The sequence below is a fragment of the Neopelma chrysocephalum genome, unplaced genomic scaffold, assembly GCF_003984885.1.
Source record: "Neopelma chrysocephalum unplaced genomic scaffold, ASM398488v2 Primary Assembly neopelma1_132, whole genome shotgun sequence".
NCBI lineage: Eukaryota > Metazoa > Chordata > Aves > Passeriformes > Pipridae > Neopelma > Neopelma chrysocephalum.
The window spans coordinates 1,469,215-1,489,181 of NW_020897794.1; the positions used below are offsets into that span (position 1 = coordinate 1,469,215).

Here is a 19,967-nt window from a genome sequence, read left to right on the forward strand (position 1 = left end):
AAGGAATATCACCTGTTCCCAGGCATTCCAGCCTGCTGTGCTGCCTTTGAAACCACCCAAGCACAACCACAGCAGAGGACATTAGAGCAAACCCACGGCAAGTGGCAGAGGGATGATCACACCTTCCTTGGGGATCCCGTGTGTCCTGGAGCATGAGCACTAATGGCCACGCTGTCGCACGCATGGCTGACAGACCAGCACTCCCAGCGTGGGGCTGGTACTTTAAATAACCAGCAGAACTTCAGCACTGCATGCAAATCTTACATCATTAGTGCTCAGAGCCTTATAAATATAATTAGCAGCACTGCACCCGTGTTACAGATCGCTTGGCCAAAGCTAATTCTTTGTGCAGTCAGGGCTGAAGTTAATGGGAGCTTGTACCTTGCTTTTCAGAGCTGCTAACAACCAGCATGTGATTTACTGGGGACTGGATGTACAAATTAATGCCAGTCTGAAATAAGATGTTGGTGCTCCTGGTTCTTGGTGGCCTGTTCAGGCTGCAAGAGTGCACTGGCACAGCACTGAGAATTAAATGCTCACATTCAAGCTCTTTTTTTCCTACACCAATCCCCTCACATACAGCTCCAAACAACAACCCCTTCACTTGTGGCCAGGTTGAGCCATTGGAAGCGTTGCTTTCTTGTGTCTGAGCTTTTACAGAGCACTGGTTTCTGTCGGAGGCAGCACGTGGCACGCCTCAAACTCAGATCAATGCTCCAACTCACGGATGCCTCAGAAATAATGAGCTGGAAACACACAGATATTCTGGAGAATAACAAGGTACAAACAGCTCCCAACTTGCTGAAAGAGAAAGTGGGAGACAAACCAGAAAAACAAATAACCCCAGTGTCACGATGAGAGGTGCCATGTATTACATCTCTCATGGAGACCCGCAAGGCACATCCCTCTGCTCCTGCTCTTCCCAAGCAGACTTGAAAAGCAAACTCCTCTCTGTAAGAACCCTGTGGCAGACGCAGCTCCTCTGCAAGTGTGAAGAGCTACAGATATTTTACTTATGACAGTTGGCTCAGTCCTGACTCTGGAAAATCAAACGCGAGCGCTGTGCCTTTCCTGCCACCCCGACACGCTCTGTAATGGGGAGCAGCCACACTGCCCCAGGTTATCCCTCCCCTGCAGCTACACTGGCCCTGCAGGGAAAAAGGAAAATAAAACAACTGTGGGGCTCATCAGCAAAATAAGTGGTGATGAGGCCGAGAGACACCAAGATCTGCCCTAACAAGGTACTATTTGTACGTTATTTTCTAGCTGCAGTCACACTTTCAAAGGTTGTTCTGCCTCTGCAGCCCCTTTGGAAACGGCTTCACACATCAAAACATCGCAGGGTAACGACAGCAAGCAGTGGGTGGTGAGCTCGCTCCTGCTCGGCAATTACTGCTGGAAGTGAGTGGGAACAGGGAGGGAGGGCTCAGTGCTGCCCACCCGCCCTCCAGCTGGGCACAGGGGGGTGATAATGGCACCTGGGATCCTGTGGCAACTGCTCCTGCTGCAACCCCAGCGTCCTCCTGCCATGGGACGGCTCCTCCAGCCCCAGCACCGGTGCCGGGCAGAGGCATGGACACACAAACCAAGCGCTGAACTGCCTCAGATGAGCAGAAAGCAGGATCTGGGTGCCTTCCACAGGATTGGGCAAGCTGAAAATTCACCTGGTGCAGGTGTTTCACAAACCCACTGCTGCCCCTCCTGTGCACGGGAGACCCTGCTTCTACTAAACACTGCACTTAACCCACCCGAGGCGCCAGCCACATCTGGTGGCTGCTGATGTGCATCAATTTACAGAAGAAAAGACACAAAATTTCAGCTCGTTCGAGCCCAGCTGTTCTAATTCCTGCAGTTATGCAGCAGGACCAATAGCTGCGCTCTGCAGCTCGGCTGTAATTTTTTTGCCAACAATCAATATTTATTGCCCAATCCCATTTTCCATCCCGCGCGTCAGCGGAGTCACTCGCGCCGGGCCAAGTGCAACACGGAGGCCACACAAAGCTTCGCTTGTAGGAGCTGCAATCAGGGAGCCAGCTCTTGTCACAGCCTTACAAAAGGATTTCCTCTCAAGCGGCTCATCTTTAATCATTATAAAAGCACAGAAGTTTAATCCATTTTTGATGTAAGCGCTAATAGCTTTGTGTCCTTGAAGTTCAAAGTGGTCTTCGTGCATGTCGCTAATTAGCCGAGCAAGCAGCCATTCAGCTTCCTCTCATGTTTCTAATTAGATCCTTAACAACAAACAAATGTCGACCTTACAAAGGCTCTGCTACGATTCCCTCCATTAGTTAAACAGTTTGGGAGGGATGCGGTTCTGTGTGTCCACAGCCCCCCCCAGCACAGCACTCGGGGTTCTGGGTTGGGATACTTAACCATTGGAGAGGTTCTGCCTTCCTGATGGCATTTTCCAGGGATGCAGGGAGGGGGTGGCCACCCCACAGCCCCCAAGGTCCCTGCTCTGCTCTGCTGTTCTCTCCCTGCCTGCACCGGATGCGCATGGGCTGCGTTGGGACACACAAATAAACCACAGGGCCAAATAAACACTGTCAAGTCATGTTCCTAACTGGTTTCTCTACCAATTTAACTGGTTTTACAGTTAATTTAAAATCTAATGTGCTTAATGTTTACATACTTCATAGAATCTCAGAATTCCAGAACAGCTTGGGTTGGAAGGGACTTTAAAGATCATACAGTTCCAACCCCCTGCCATGGGCAGGGACACTTTCCACTGGTCCAGGCTGCTCCAAGCCCTGCCCAACCTGTCCTTGGACACTTCCAGGGATGGGTCAGCCACAGCTTCTCTGGGCAACCACACTCACAGTAAAAAACTTCTTCCTAACATCCAGTCTAAACCTATTCTCTTCCTCTTTACTTCACATCAAATGCCTGGGAGTGTTTCCTTCCACTCTTTTTTTGCTGATCCGTGTTTGTAACGTGCCCTACTGGAGTTGTTACAGCAGCACCACGCTCATCCTTGCCTGTGCTTGGGTTTTTGGGCAAGTTTCTCGCTCCAGCCCTGGCATTTATCCAAGGGGATGAATGAAGAGCTGTCTGCACCAGGAACCACTGCCAGCGCGTTCCCCTCCCACCCCTCGTGTGCTGCAGGCTCTGACCCAAACGCTGTACCTGCTGCCCCTGCCTGCACATTAAGCTTTAACACTTATTATCACCCATCCAACCGGCAAATAAGAGCTAAAGCTCGGATGCTGGGATAACACAGACCCCTCTCTAACCGTTTTCCATTTGGAATGAAGGAAGAGCTGAGCCAGCGCCTTCCCCGCCTGCCAAGGAGCAGGAAAGCTGCTGTTACTTTTACCATGGGCAACCACATCTGCATTAATTGTTTACCACAGCCCGGACAGGTCTTTTATTAATATTAATGAGTGAGAAGGAACAAAAGGCTCCTTTATTTTTAGCCTACTCTAATTGCGTAGTAATTACTCATCTACAAAACAAATGAGCCGAACTCCATTGCCATAGCAACAGCAACTCCGGCCTCCCACTGTACCACATTAACTGGCTATCACTCCTGTAATTTGAAATAGAAGCCTTTTCTACAATACCAGACAATACAGGAGGAAAATTAAACCAAAACCGGGTCTCTGTTTTGCTGCATAATTTAAGTCATGGTAGCAGGAGGGCATTGCCTGGGGGGCACCTTCCTGCTGCTGCTGGACCCTGATGGGCTGGGGGGGATGCTTGGGAGCACAGAGGGGTAATCCAGGTAACAGGAGAGGAATCCAGCCTGCAAACCCCCAGTCCTGTGCAACCACCCTCTCCTGTGGGAGAGTCTGCACTGGGCACCTGGAGCAGACCTGTCCGGACAGATGGGTGCCAAGGTGGAGTGAAGGATCCTCCACAGCATGTGCAGCAGGTAATAACACCCCCCTAAAGGACAACCTGAGCTCACCAGTGAGGAAACACTGCAAGAAGCTGCTGCCCACCACAAGGTACCTGCAGGAGAGCTGGCGGCACCAGCTCTGCTGTCAGCAGCTGACACCCCAGCCCACAGAAAGGCACAGAGTCCTCCTGACACAGAGCTCTGGGCTCTTCTAACTACCAGGAAATAACCATAAAAGCCCCAGCTGTGTGAGTTTATTATTTTTAAATAGCTCAGGTTTATATACCTGCAGATCCACTTTGCATTCTCTGGCAACTCCTAACCCACTGCGCTCCTCGAGCTCACACGGAGCCAGATGCACACTAACATCTGCTGTGAGGAAAAACTCCTCTGCCCCTTTGGCAGTTTTCTATTTCAGAAAGGAGAGAGGGGAAAAAAATCACTGTAATTATGTATTTACTTTTAAAGTATTTGGGGAGAGAATGAGCATGAAAATAGTGACAGCAGTAAGTCAGGACAACGTGTGCTGCCTCCCGGTTGTTCCACTAACAGGTAACAGCCTGCAACTGCTGCCAGAGAGGCAAGTTACCCTCAGCTCTGGCAGTATTTTACCTGTTTAGGGATTAAAATGCATGAGACATGATCCTGTGCTCGAGGATCTCATTTCACTGGAGCACTCGTGCTGAAACTCTGCAGCGACTGAAACACTCCAAACTCTGCAGCGACTCGGCTGCGTCTTGCGTGGAACAAAGTCTAATTACAATAGCCCAGAGCTCTGTCCCTTCACTTCCACTGGGAGAAAGGGTATTAAACACAGCTAATTGGCTTTGGCAGGGCTTTGGGGGCTACCAAAGCCCTGTCACCAGTGAGCTGGACTCTGCACTGGCAATGAGCCCGCCCGTGGCACAAGGCAGCGGCCACGGCGTCACCACCTGACGCGTGTCAAGAGCAGCAGCTGGGACAGTGGGATCAAAGAATCAAGGAATGGTTTGGGTTGGAAGGGATCTTAAAAATCATACAGTTCTAACCCCCTGCCATGGGCAGGGACACCTTCCACTAGCACAGGTTGCTCCAAGCCCCGTCCAATCTGGCCTTGGACACTTCCAGGGATGGGGCAGCCACAGCTTCTCTGGGCAACCTGTGCCAGGGCCTCCCCACCCTCACAGGGAGGAATTTCTTCCTAAATGAAACAGCTCTGGATGAGCTCTCAGAGGACCCTTTTGCCGTTGAAAATAATTCTCTCAATGGAAAGGACTGTTAAAAGTTACCCACTAAATTCATTACAGATTAACTTCAACTGCACTTCAGAGGTGGTCACTAATTGCACTGGAGATGATTCATCAAGTGCACAAGATTTTCTATTACAAAATTATTGATTAAAGCTGATATATTTTAACCTCAACAGACTCCAGCCCGATGCCCTGTCAAACACCCACCGCTGCGGCCAAGGCCAAGCAGCAGCAGCAAAACCAAATTGTTTTAGATCTACTCAATTTTCTGTTTAGATCCACTGAGCAGGAAGCTCAGTCCCTCGTGGATCAAAAAAGACCCAGAAGTGGCATCCTACAGTAAAACAAGACACAGGGTTTCTGCCTGAGCCTGCACTCTGGAGAGGACCTGTGGGATTCCCACCCTGGACCAGCACAGCACTTCTGAACCAAACAGAAATGACTCCCCTTTCATTACTATTATTCTTTTAATTTGGGGCAGTAGTCAGAAAAGTAACTGTAGTGCTCCCAGTATTGTCAGTAATGAGGCTAAAACCACTTACAGGAATTTGGCTCCTCCTGAGTGCATTCAGCACCCGGGGCCACTCCGTGCAGAGCCTGGAATTCCTGTTTAAACCAGGATTTTGTCCCTGTGCCCACCCCTCCCTGAAGGCCCTGAGGTGTGGGGTCCCTGCCTGGCCGCCTGCCATGCTCCCCAGCACACACTGTCTCTGCCAGGGAGATAAGCAAAGGATAAAATCCAATGCAGTCATTAATTTCCCGATGCATCACCCGCCGGGCTCTGTCACATAATTACTGGCGGTTCCAGCAGAGTGAGAAATTCCAGCCCTTGCTGCTCCCAAGTGGTCCACTTGTTAGGTTCTGGCTTTTGAGATTACATAGCTTGGATTAAACTTTATGTACTTTTATAGAGGAGAATAAAAAAGGGAGAGCAGTTCCATCAGAGCCGCCGTGCCACAAGGGAGTCCTCCCAACGGGCCGTATAAATCCCAAATTGGTTCATCGCTGGATCTTTGAAATGCTCCCCCTGATATCTCCGCGAGCCGGTGGCAGCTCCTCTCCCCTGCACACACAGACCAAGCACTGCCCCCCTTCTTAAGGCCGTAATTTGCTAAACTATGAGTAGATTAAATTTGAGAGCACCTTCCTGAAGTGCCAGACAAGGCTTCCTCAGCCCCATGCAATTTGTTGCTCTGCTGACTTTCAGCCAGACTCCTCACTTCATCATGTGCCGGGCGCATCAAACAGTGGGTCCCCCCCATTTCCCTGGAAGGCTGAGATCCAAAGGGGACGTCATCCCTCTCCCTTGACACACAAGTGTTCAGCTCCCTGGCAGTACCAGGGGCGGCTCAGCTTGCCCTGCACCACATCAGCCCCATCCCAGGGCTTGTTTGCTTGATTTACTCGACATTCTATTGGAGGTAAGGAGCGGGTACAAATCCTTAATTACATCTGCAAAGCCCACTCTGGGTATTTTATTTCCCTGGAAGGCCCTGGCTGCTCTAAGTGCATTAAGGACTGCATGGCTCTGCCCAGCAGAGCAGGAGATGCTCCCACCCACCACAACTGGTTTTGGGGAGGAGAAAAGGGGTGACCATCCTGTACAGGAGCTTTTCTACTCCCAGCAGGATGTTTTCTGACAAACAACAAACTAAACAAGTAAACCAAGGCCTAATTTGGGATCTCAATTACCATCTGCTAAATTCACCGACTGCGTCATTGTCTCTGAATTTTCAAGGTTTAGCACAGAAACCCTGGGCAGGAGAAGCGAAGCCACTTGCTGGCTCTTGGCAGAGAGGATGAACTTGCCTCGAACTCCCCATGCTGATATTTATGAAATGTTAAATCTTCATTTAAAAACGTTCCCTTAAGCTGGGTGACATGGCAATGAGTACGACCCATCACTAGCTCAGAGTCTCTGTTGCATAATAAGATTTAAGGTTTATGACCTACAGAGAATCGCCTGGTGGCTCAGGACAGGCTGCAGGGAGCCGCCTCACACACACGGAATTATTTGGATTCCCAAATGGAGTGATTTGCGTGTGGCACATCTGGTCTACGACCGCCAACGGATGAGTCTATGGGCTAATATGGACGAGTAACAGGCTGATGGAGAAACCATGATTGTAAAATGATTTAAAAAATATCTTAAGTTCTTTTGGATACAAAATAAAAATAAGAGAATATAGTTATAGCCAGTGTTTTAATTCCTGGGGGGGGGTTTGATTTGAAAAAAAAAAAAGCAATGGCAATTTTACTATCAGCATAACAGCATGTGCGGGTTCTTGTACGGAGGGTGTAGGTTGCCTACAGCCGGCTTCAATTTATACTTCCAGATAATGGGATTTAACGAATAGGGCACTATGGATCCAAGCCTTTAGCAGCTCTCTGCTGTATTATCCCTATGCTTTCAATCAGACCGAGGCTCTGCTTTTATCTGCCACGCTCGTTCGCGTTGATGGTGCCTATAATATCAACTCGACAATGCATGTTCTACAACTACATCTACTGCTACCAGTACGACTACTACAGTTGCATGCATTTAGTTCAGTCCCACAGATACATACACTCTAAGAACAGGCAAGGGGAGATGTGAAATGTTTTACGGGACGACAGGTGTTTTGGTTTTTTAAGTAAGGGAAATTAATAAAAACATCAAAAGAAAGAAAGTGTACAAAAAAATAGAGACATTTCTCAAGAGTTGATATGAGTCGTTTCTTGAACCGTTTCGTCCGAACAAGCAAAAAACATGCAACCAGCTGCTACTAACAAGAAGCTGGACACTGAGAGAGGATTAATAGGTGTGGACAAACCTTCCCGCTGAGAGCGCTCAGAAGAGTGTTTGAGAGGAGGTGTGCACGTCCGAGTGTAAGAGAGGCCGGAAAGTTTGCCTCAGAGACACCCTCTCTCACAGCAGCCCCAACCAAGCAAGAGAGAAAACAACAAAACATAACTGCTCACACTCACCATCAAGGTCAGTAGCTCACGTTACGAGATTTGTTATTGCTGGCAAGTATAAAGTCCAGTAAGGGGTTGTTGGGGCGCAGGGCTCAAAGGCAGCGCTGGCAAGCCAGGACTGGGGCCCAAAATCCAGATGTGCCAGGGGTTGGGGTGGGGGGAGCAGCTCCTGGTGCCGTGGCACCGCGCTGTGCCACCGCGCCCGGTGCCTGGGGGAGCTGGCACCGCTCACCTGGGACAGGGCTGGATCACAGGGGGCCTTATGGGTTTTGTCTCCAGCCCTCAGGGAGGAACAGCTGGTGGCAACGGGTTGGGAAGTGGAAAAATCTCAGACTTGTTAATGAACCAAAGAGGAAGGAACAAAAAAAAACCTCTCCTGCCAAATTTCCCTCGTCTCGCTCTCCTGCCAGATGAACCCCTCCCATGTCAAATGCAAGAGAAAAATGTGCCCCCCCCATGACTGTATTTTAAAAAAAGCGTTTACACGACAAAAATGTTTTACACGTAAAATATGTCAGGTGGATTCAAAAGAAATGTGACATTGATAGTGAAGTTGTCTAGGAGGAGTTTGCAGCATTCAGACTTTTAACTTTGCTCGTTTTCCATGGCTCAGGTCCCAATTCATTAAAAAAATACAAGAATGGGTGAGGTTGTCAAAACCAGCAGAGGGACTGGGCAGCACAGTCCCACCCGGAGCGAATGGATGTGGCCAGACCTGTGTCTGCTCAAGAGACCTTGGCTATTGTCTCATCACTGGGACATCGACTGGGGACATGATTTATGGAGAGCAGCACTGCTGGGCTCACCCTGCTGGCACACGAGCAGCTACGGCGGGACGTGAATTTATGGGTGGCACTGAGCACGAGGAGAGGGACACGTCCCTTTCTGCTGGTCGTAGGACAGAACTGCTGTGACAGATAAAAGAACTTGTTTATCTAGCCAGGTCAGCTGGTGACACGGGAAAAGGAAGGGGCAAAGGCAGGGAAGACCAGGCAGCACAGAACCAGGGCCGGGCGCTGCCCCGTGCAGGTACCTGCCCCCGGCAGGCTCCTTCTGCTGGCTGAGCAAACATGCAGGTGACCCAAGAGATGGAGCATCAACTCGGGGAGAAACCAAGGTGGTCAGTGCTCAGGGGCTTGGAGTGAGAGGGTTGCAGCTTCCCTGGGAGACCAAGATGTGCAGCTGAAGGTGGATGCTCTCTGGGGGCACTCAGTCTCTGTGCTGGCAGTGATGCCAGGAAGGTGGGGAAGAGCCGGCAGGACGGGGGCCGGAGAGCAGAGAAGGTCAATTTTGGGTGAGCTGGTGAGGCACTGCCGAAGGAGCAGCAGTGATGGGGACATTGATGACATGGACTGTCATCAATGCTTTCCAGGAACCTCCTGGCCTGTTTGCTCTGTGACAGGGGCAGCTCCAGCAGCCCTGGGCAGAGCCCTCCCCAGCAAGTCAGGGGTGGTGGGATGCACCTGCCTGGGTGTTTTCCAGCTCTTTCCTGGCAGAAAGGGCCAGTTAGGGCCAGCTGTGCAGTGCTCTGTGCTTTGGATCAGGCACACGTGAAGGAGTGCTGTGCGAATTTGTGAAGGAAAAAGAAAAACCCAACCGAAAAGGAAAGAAGAAAAAAAAACCCCAACCATTTTTCTTGTAATGAATCGGGCCCGTACACTGCAGCGCAAGATCGATCGGACTCCACTGCTCCTGGATACAATTCACTACCATTGCTGATGGAGTGGAGAACCCAGGATGTCCCTTCCGAAACCGGCTTTGGATGGAGATGACTCTACGGAAACCCCACCGTTCCCAGAGCACAGTTTGGTGCAGATGTGAGTGGCCGTGGGGCCGGTGACGAACCCATCTTCCTCCCTGAGACCTCGGGGCTGGGGAGGGACAGGGGCTCTTTGGATTCAAAGTTTTGGGGTTTTGCCAGTTTTGTGCACACAGGCAATTTTGAGGCTTGAAAGGACATTTCCAAACACCATACTGCTCTTTAAACTTGCCAGAAAGGGTGTTGTTAATTTAGGGTTAGATTTAGTTTTGTATTGCAAGTTCAAATCAAAAACCAAAAGGAACTGAAAAAACAAAACAGAAAACCCAACAAAAGAGAAACCAAAAAACACTCAAATTAAAGACAAATGATTTTCAGGCACAGAATTGATCAATGCTCAGTTCAGTTGTAATGGGCACCAAAAGCACTCCGATTAAAAAAAATAATCATAATAATCAGGGAAGCAACGTTAATCGAGCCAAACCCTCTGTGCCTTGCTAAGGGGCAACTCACCAGGTCTGTTTGCACGTAAAACAAAACCTGAAGGGCAAAACATGAGGAAGAGGCAGAAACAATGAGGTCTGTTTTTCCTGGAAGCATATGCAAAAGCAATCTTGTTTTTCATTTGGGTTTGTTTTTTCTCTTTGGGTTTGTTTTTTCCCCCTCTGTGACGGGGCAGTAGGAGAAGCCGGGAGATGGGGGATCCCCACAACCAGGCTGGCAAGTCACCCCTTAGGCGCTCTCTACATGCCACAAGATGGAACTGGTACAGAGAGTCCTTTGTAGCCTGCAAGCAGTGCCAGTTTGCATGGAACGGAGTTCTCCTGGTGTCTTTCTTTGGCCTCCATGGCATTGGGCTCGCACTCGAGACACACCCGGGCCTGCGCCCTCCTCCTGACCCCTCACGCAGCCGTGGCTTTTCGGGGAGAGCCTCGTTAACCCACCGGCACTGCCAGAAAAGTCACTGAGAACCCCCAGCTCGGCCATGAGTGAGCTGGAAGGTGCTGCCAGCGCCGTGTCCTCCAAGCAGACACCGGGGCAGAGGACACCGGGCTGGCAGCGGCTCCGTCCCGGCAGCAGCTCCATCCTGGCCTGGCCCGGGAGCCAAGCCCACAGCTCACCGATGGCTGCTCTGAACTCCTTGTCACCTGAGCAAAGCGCTAATTTCATGTGTTTGGCAAAATTTAAACCTAAGGCAGTAACGGTAATTGGCAACGATTTATTTATTTCCCTTAAGGGGAAAAAAAACCCAGCAGCTTTCGGAAGGACAGAAGAAAAGCTTTGGCATTCCTCGTGGAAGCAGTGCCAATGCTGATGGCACGAGTGACGCTGTCCTCAAGGGACACGGCCCCTCTCTGGGGGGCTGCTCTGTGCTGGCTGTGGCAGAGGAGGTGACAGTGGCTCCAGGCACGGCGGGAGCACCCGGAGCTGCTGCCACCACCTCAACCCAGCCCCGGCTTCCCACGAGAAACCAAAACTTTTTTTCAAAAAACACAAATTAAATTTTTTTTTTTTGGGGGGGGGGTGTCTTTTAGAACCTCGAATTTAAACCAAAGAAATAAAGAAACCAACACAATAAAGGAATAAAGAAAGAAACGAATTGGAATATCTACCCTGGTTTTGGCAGTTCTCATGCCAACCTCCTGCAGGTGCTCCAGCCCCCGTGGCCTCTGCTTGTAGTTTGGGTTTGGGTCGGGACTGATTACTCAATTTTTATATAATTTTTTTTTTTAGATCTTTCGTTTTCAGGTCCCCAGGATTAAGTGTGAGGAAAATCAGAGAAATGATGGAGAGCTGCAGCCACACAGAATACCGACAGAGCTTTTACCTGACCCTGCACTCTGAGGGTTTGCTCTTCCACGGGCCCCCCTACCTGATCCTCTTGCTGCCGCCACGGCCGCCGCTGCTACTGGTCCATAAGCCGCTGCCGGAAAACCTGGCCATGGAGAAAAGGAGAAGGGTAAAGAAAGAAGCTAGTGGGTACCACGAGTCTCTGCGGGGCCCAGGGTGGCCACCGAGGGCATGGTGTTCCCGGAGCTCGCCATCCCGGCTCTCCGTGCCACCACGGTTGGGAAGAGCCGAGCCCTTGCCAGGTGCCCGCTGCCAGAGGGCCCTGCTGGCACAAACCCCTTTGGCAGAGGAGGAATGGGGCCATGGCACATCGTGGACAGGCTGGTGGCAGAGCCCGCAGCACTCGGCTCGTGTCTCTGCACTCCCAAACAAACGGGGTCACCCCGCTCCACAGCCAACCAGGGAATTCTCTTCCAGGCTTATCTGCAAGTGATAATAACGTGCTGGTCTATAGACAGAGCAGTAATGGAAAATATGAGGAGGTCCTCGTGTCAAGATCACAGATTTGCTGGGATCAAGCAGAAAAAATTCAATGGAACGCGGTTTAAAAAAGAAAGAAAGAAAGAAAGAAAGAAAGAAGCTCTTGAAAGCAAAACAGCCGCAGATCAAGGAGCTCAGCGACATCCCCCCTGCTCCAGGGGAGCAAGCCCTCCAGAGGAATGGAATGCTGCCAGCAAGATTGCAGATTTCATGTCTTTACTTAATTAATATTCACAAGATCTGTCAGAGACTCTGACTTTCAATATATGTATTTTAAGAGGGCAATGGCAAAGTCCAGGTGATCAGCAAGAACCCCAAACCTCCAAGCCAACAACTCCCGAGAGGTTCCTGGTTTCTGGGAGCTCCGACTGCTCCCACTGCCCAACGGGACAACCCTGGGGGTGGCTGCCACGATGGGACCTGCCACTTGAGTGGGCCCAGGACTCTGATCACAGCTGCTTTGCAAGGCTGAGGAACCACAGAAAAACAACTGAGGCACAGAGAAAGAGAAGAGTGAGCCAGAGGAGCGAGCAAACCCCAGAGAGACCAGCAGACTACAGCCTCTACCTCTACACTATTGGCTCAGCTACAGCTCATCTATCAGGGCAAAGGAGCAGAGAACTAGACTAGAGTGACTTGAAACTACTTAATACATCAATTAAAAAAAGACATACTTGCATTTAAATATGGTAATAGGGCTGTTGGGGGAAAAAAAAAATATCACAGGTAAATGTATGCAGAGGTTCCCCGGGCTGCTGCTCCCTGTGCACTGAGCCCAGCACCAACCCCGGCCCTCAGGGCTGAGGTGAACCTGTTTGCTTGCAATTGCTACAGCCTCTGTGGGATGTGGGAAGCACATCCAGACTGGGGAACGTTATAATCTGTGTTAAACCTGAGTGTTAAATTCCCTCTTGCTGGGGATGGAGCCATCGACCCTGGTCGGGCCCCTCGACATACGATTAGGGTTGGAGCTGGGATATCCTGGACTGGGGAGACTTTGGAGTCAAACCAACCTCCAAAGAGCAAGGAAAGCATCTGCAGGACAAGGGCTGAGACTCTGGGGCTTCATTCTCATGCAGAGCCATGGCTGGGCCAAGCTCCGAGCCCTCCCACTGTGGCTCAGGCAGGAGCAGAGTTGGCACCATTCCCCACCTCTCCCCCTCTGTTCCCTGCCCACCACGGCACACGGCCCAAGAGCAGAGTCCTCAGCGTTCCCATGGCACCTCCACGACCAGCTGGCCACCCGCAAATCTCTCATTTGGAGGCTCCAGGGGCTCCCTGAACCATCCGCAAGGGATCAAAGGAGCTGTGGATTTTCCACGGAATAAAATGCCTCTGCCAAAACCAATCAAATACCCTTCAAATCACCAAGCATCCCCTGAGAACAGCACAAACAACGGGGCTGCAAAGTTTGTTTCTCTTGTTCAGCTGCCAGGGACGCTCAAGATCTATTTGAAATGCAGGACAAAAAGTTTTGCCATGCAAAAGAAGAGTGAAATAACAAGGGTGGAGAAGGCGCTCCACGGAAAGAGCCCGAACAAAGGCTCCGTTATTGCATTCCAGTGGACAGATGTGTGAAAAATTAATCCCTCCGCCCCCAAAGAAAGCTTTTATCCCAATACTGAGATAAAAGCATCTCTGCAACATGGCACTCCAAACAACTCAAGTGTGATCGGCTGCTCGCGCTCCATGCGGGAACGCTGCAGGCGGCCGGAGGCGGAACAGCCACGGGAGCACCAGCTCCGGGAGCGGGAGATGGAAACGGGGATTGATTATCAAGATTGGCAAAACCCTGCTCGCTGATACACTCACAGGCTGGTTCCATCACTGGAGGATCCCCAAATCAATCCAATGTACTGAAAGCAATTGATCCCCCCACTAAAACGCCCTTTGCCAGGCACCGCATCCATCGCTCAGCTGGGAACAGACTCTCTGGCACTGCTGCTGAGCCACCAATGCTGTGAGACCTCTCACCACTGTGCCAACTCCCCGTGGTAACGTGTGGCTCTTTGCTCCTGACCCTCCCAGCAGTGATGGGCAGCTGACACCGTTCCACTCTGCCTGACAGGGATCCCGGCACGGGGCACTGGGAACACTTTCAAGAGCTGGAGCAGGGGACAAGGAGAAGCTGCAGCCAGCAGAGCCCAGAGTTGAAAACAGTGGCTTGGAGGGGACTGGGTGCCAGCAATGGGTGTCTGGGCAAGAGCACCTTGCAGCCAACGGGAGCACCAATGGCAGTGTGCTCTGGATCCCACCCTGGCCAGGCCAGGCAGGGAGCATGGCCAGCACCAGCCCTGCTCCCTCTGAGCCCTCTCAAGTCCACTGGAAAATCAGAAGGGTGGAGGGAGAGATCAGTTCACTCCTCGTGTTTGTTTAAGGCACTGATTCCTGCCAGCACCATCCCTGTCCTGTGTGTACCCCCCGTTCCCAACTGCCCAGAGGAAACAAGCTCCCAGCGGTGCCCACTTCAGGCACTGCAATTAGAAGGTATTTTACAATAAATGTTTTGCACTGGGCTCACACACTGTCCAGGAAAGCCCTGAGGATTCACAACAATTTCATGCTCTCTCATTGCTCAGAACAAGCCAAACCCAGCGTTCCAAGTGCAATTTTTCACAGATAGATTTTCCTGCTTCCTGCACCGATAGTTTCACTTCAAACAGTGGAGCAGGGAGGGGAGAGGGACACATCTGGGTTAAAGGCTTTGCCCTGAGGTCCCAGATTGGGTCCATGGCTGGGTGCAGGCACATGTGAGCTTGGGAGAAAGGGGATCCTGGGGCAGCACAGCCCTGGCTCCCAGGCCTGGGCTGCAGCACACGGCCCCAGCGTCTGGCGCTGGGCATGGCACTGAGAGCCTGGGATTTAGCGGATTTTCCAGGGGCTTTGTGAACAAATCTGGTGAGAACAATGCTGCCTAAGCAAGGCCAGTCTCCACGGGGGCTCGAGGGGCTCAGCAGGCCCTGCTCCATCTCCCACTCCAGTGGGATTGTTCCTTCTTAAATCACTGAATTCTCTTTCCTCCAGCCTGGATGTGGATACAAGGCAACCACGAGAGAGGGAATTAACACAAGAACCATATTGCACCCCTTCCTCCACACTGCTGGGACCCCCTTCCTTGCAGCCCTGGCTCTAAGAGAAATCACTGACTCCTTCAGCCCTGCTCTTCTCAGCCCCTGAAGACCCCAAGTATTTTGCATCCCCAAAGCACACACGACCTCGTCCTCTAAAACCAACCAAACAATAAGAATCATCCCAAAAAGAAGTCACAGAGATCATGAATTTAGTTCTTAAATAAAAATACCATGCAAAGAATTCCCTCTGCTTCGGATGGCTAAAGCACTTGGGCACCTCAGGTCGCATGTTCAGACTTCAGCAATGAGCACAGGGATTTAAAATAAGAATAAAAATGGAAGCTGAGATGCTCAAATCATCACCTGACTTCAGAAAATAACCAAAATCGTGGGAACACGCATAGGGAATAAAATAAAAGCCACCATAAAACTACAGCGAGGAAGCAGCTCCCTCCCTCTGTGTTTATGGGGTGTTTGGAGTATTCACACACATGGGCAGAGGAGCTGCAGATTGCTCTGTGTGGGGCATTTTGGGGGTCCCTGCACACGAGGGGATCGAGCTCTGAGGCTCCATCACCCCAACAATTCACCTCCTTACACTCTGGTCCCCAGAGCACTGATCCAAACACCAGCCATTCAGGAGGGTCACTTGATCTACCAGGAAAAAAGTGAGAAGGCTGGAATATGAAATCATGTGCAGGTTGAGCAGGAAGAGGAGCAGGGGAGCTGATCCCCCCTTTTCAAACAGCGTTCCCAGCAGCTTTGATCAGCCCGAAAAGCCGTGTGAGGCTCAGAGCTGTCATTTCAGATGGGTTCTCGCTCCCATTATTCTTTCCATTAGGCACTGTTATCCTCTTTGGAGGATCTTTAGGCTTCATTTCAAAAGTATCAGAGACTCAAAACCATGAAGCAGAAGAGCCTGGTAGTTTTTTTTGAAGGCAGGCAGGCGTGGGTCCAATTTACCGCACAAAAACGTCGTCTTTAATGGTGAGCACACACAGGGGAAAGCTCCATCCCAAAACAATCCCTTTATGTTCAAAACCTTCATCTTCCAGGCTCTCTGTCTCACACTCCCCTTCCCCTTCTATAAGGAAACACAGATCAGAAAGAAAAAAAAACTGCTACTACTCCAAGCATTAGATGAACAACTCAATGCTTCATATTTAGAGAAGAACATACCCCCAGAGAAATCAAATATTTCCTAGAACTAATCAAAGATTGGGGTTCTACCAAATCACTCACAATTTGTTGCTATGGTTTAGTAGCAATTAACTCTTTCGGATTTGATTGCAGACCCTGTGAAGCTCTTCCAAAGTCTGTAGAACGTGGGAGCAGCGACAAGCCCTGCTTGGAATGTCATGTGCTTCCCACCAGACAGGTCTGTCTTTGGAGAAGGGGGATGGCACCATCCACACCACAGTCAATGCCAGGGACCGAGCACGGAGCAGGGCAGACCCCCAGGGAAACAGGGAAGTTCTTTCCTAAGGTTTTGATCCATTCTATCAACACTTGCAGCATCTCCAAACCCACTCCAGCTCCTCTGCTGCGACAGCCCCATTAAGTGGCTCCCCTTGTCTTTTTCCATTGTGTTACATTGAGCTGATTAAAATCTACTTCACACCAGGTCAGAAAATCAGGAAACTTCAGCTAGAGCACATGATGCCCCATGGAACCTCATCCTGCAGCCCCTGAGTCACCCAGGGCACAGCCACACGTGGGAGGGTCTGTCCCAGGCCCGACACCCCCCCGATGTCTGTTATGATGGATGTTATGAAGAGCTATTATTTCTGCTCTGGAATTTCAAAACAACAGTAAAACCCAAATATAGTTAATTTAAAATTTGGCACTTCCGCTTTACGTGCAGTAAATGACCCATTTTTCAGCTGTTGCCACTCTCAGGCCGTGGGTTTTAGGATGAGAATGGTGCACTCCTGCCCAGTAATTACTTTATGCATCAGTGAGACAAAGCCATGTTTGTCTCCAAATTATCATCCTGTGGCGTTTCAAGTGCAATAACCCTTTTGCAGTTATTCCACCGTACTGAAAACTGGGAAACTTCTCAAAGGCAAACAGTTTGTTCTAAAAAAACTATTTATTCAAAAAACCACAAACCAAAAAGCAAAAGCTGGCGGCTGATTTAGGTTATTTGCTCTACTTAAAACCTGTTTCTACCTTACAGCAGCTTCAAGGCTCCATTCCTCAAACATGCCCTGTGGAAGTTCCCACCATCCAGCACTCAAACCTAGTATGTAACTGGGATTGTCCCTAATTAGCAACTGGTGAAACTCAGAGAATCACAAGCTTCAAGTGAATAGATGACAGAGAATTTCAACCGAATTGCTTCCTAAAAGCAAGTAATTCTGCTCAATATGAAGTTGGTGGCTTTGATGAAAGCATTTAATAGAATCATGAAGTCATAGAATGGGACCTTAAAGATCATCTCATTCCACCCCCCCATTTACCATCAATTTTTAATCAACAAGGTAAGTATAAAGGAAATGATCTCTGCAGAGGAGGAAATACCTGTGAGCTCACTGGCCTCAAGCTGCCTCACAGCACGGCAGCTCTGAATTTCTGCATTTCAGTCACCTGCTGCTGGATGAACAAGGGCAGGTTAGATGGAACCACATTAAGGCACCTATTTAAAGTTCAGCAACGTGGCACTGATTTGCTTCAAGCCTCATTTCAGTTGCTCCGACAGTAAGGAAAATGAGCTATTTGGTTAAGCTGCTTGCTTCAATTTTTATGAATGACCTAAACTATCTGGGGAAGTATTATTTAAAGACAGGTCCTTGATGATGAACAAAGGCATAAAAAGAATTTGTGTCTGGAGGCTGAAGCTGGAAAAATTCAACACAAAGAGGCAACGTGAAAGAGAAGGCAGTAAATCACAGGACAAGGTTACCAGAGGGTGGGAAACTCTTCCCCACCCACCCATGCTGAAGTGCTGAGCAGACGCCCCTCAGAGATGCTGCAGCTCACCCAGCATGGCCATCACTGGCAGACAGGGCCCTTCCCAGTGCCCCACTGGACGAAATGCTACTGGGCATCCCACAACCCACGCTGTAAGAACAGTCAGAGGAGAGGATCAGGATGCTGAGCCCAGAAACCTTCAGGGCATCGCTGCAGCGACGATGTGTCACCACTCCTGGGCAAGGCAGGACCTGGAAGCTCCTCAATGGTCAGCTGGAAATCCTACTACTAAATGTGATGGAAAAACCATTCACATTTGAATGTTTTTGGGCTATAAGGAGACTGATCTCTTCAAGTTCTTTGCAACCCCAGCTCCAATTTCTAACAGCTTCACAGTTAAAAATTGTCTCTACCGAGGCGTAAGGCACGAAGGCAGGTGAGCTCGGACACAGAGAATTCCTCACAGCAGGATGGGTATTACCAGATCATGTTCCTCCTTCTGTAGGGTTATCCATGTTTTCCTCCACACACGAGTGTTTGTGTTATGCCTCTTTACTCTTGTGAATAATTATTCTCATTACACCTCCCGGTCGCTGCAGCTGTGGCCTCTTCGCAGCCGAAACCACTGCTCTGGATCTGCAGCATCACCCCAAAACACAAAGCCCTCCAGAGACACTGGCAGGTTTGGAGGTTTTTTTTTTTCCTTTTCTCGACTCTCTGTCCCTCCAGGATCACTCATTTCCAGGGCAATGACCCTGAAGTTTTAAAGCCTCCAACTCCAGGCATGGATCAGCGAGCAGCTGAGAAAAGGACAATCAGCGTTCAAGTTCAATGTTCAAGGTGTTCTTATTGCTCAGTTATAAAAGTTATCAGTGGAGAAAAACCTAACAAAGGCTCTGGGCACTTCTGGTCCTCTGCCAGACATGGTGTTGGAGGAAACCTCAAGATGAGCCTCCCTCACATCGAGGAGATGGAGCAGCAAAGGGAGACAGGCACCGTTTTCACTGGCCACACTCTGCTGCCATCAGCAGTGGTGGCAGCTGGACCACCAACTCAGATCAACAGCTTTCTCTGGAAAACCTCACCTTAAATTCAATGATCAAATTATTTTAAGGGGAGGGGAAAATAGGAGGAGTAAAGGGCATTTTACACAATTCTCTGCAACGTTAAAAAACCGCAACTCTTCTCAGAAAAACTGTGCTAAGAGGCAAAGGTGCTTCAGCTCTGCTCAGTCTTAGGGAACACCTCTAGAGACCATTTTTTCCTGCATCAAAACACAAGCTACCGTCATCTAAGCAGAACTTGAAGGAGAACCTTCTAGCTGGAGATTTACGGGCTCTGCTACATTAATTTCTCAGCTTGCTGTCTGCAGTTCCAGCTGCTCCTCCCTCCAGGGATGCACCTGCAGTGGGAATGGTCCCTCCTCAGCAAAAGAACACCCAAAAATCTTAATTTTAAGCCAGGTCCAGCCTACAGTCTTTGTTTTCAGTGATGGAGGCTGAAAGGGAGAGGTGGGAAGAGGTAACTCAGGTGGTTCCAGCAGATTTCAAAGGCACTCTGTAAACCATTGATGCCATGCAGATGCAGTGATGTGTCCAGGTGAAAACAAGGCATGCAGTGCAGGGGTGAGCAGAGCAGACTTTAAGCAGTTAAGAAAGGGTTAGACAAAGGAGTGAGAAACATCTCCAGCTCTGTTCCACATCTCCTGACTAACTGAACGGATGATTTAAAACAGGTTTTACATTTCCTGGTCCTATTTTGCAGCTGCCACCGAGTTCCCCTTTCCTGAGTGTTACATTTGATCATTCCAGTATCACGACCAGACAAACTCTGCTCCCATTAGTAAATGTTATACAAGCCTTACA

At 49.9% G+C, this 19,967-nt stretch overlaps 1 protein-coding gene across 15 annotated transcripts in view; it reads right to left on the reverse strand.

Annotated features, from left to right (window-relative positions):
* Positions 1-19,967, reverse strand: part of MSI2 (musashi RNA binding protein 2) — a 221,624-nt gene that overhangs the window by 15,318 nt on the left and 186,339 nt on the right. For 3 of the 15 annotated variants that reach the window (XR_003536757.1, XR_003536760.1, XM_027698813.1), the window contains exons 11-13: positions 11,661-11,723; positions 10,301-10,327; positions 7,884-7,984 (exon numbers count right to left, since the gene is read on the reverse strand). The exons of 1 other annotated variant lie outside the window; for it this stretch is intronic. Coding sequence is in view for 9 of the 14 variants with exons in the window: in XM_027698813.1 (XP_027554614.1) it covers positions 7,884-7,984; positions 10,301-10,327; positions 11,661-11,723 (191 nt within the window). In the remaining 5 variants the exon portion in view is untranslated. Of the gene's footprint in view, positions 1-7,883; positions 7,985-10,300; positions 10,328-11,615; positions 11,724-19,967 lie in introns of those variants that run through there. 11 more of the 15 variants (XR_003536756.1, XM_027698810.1, XM_027698809.1 and 8 more) reach the window with 6 other exon arrangements.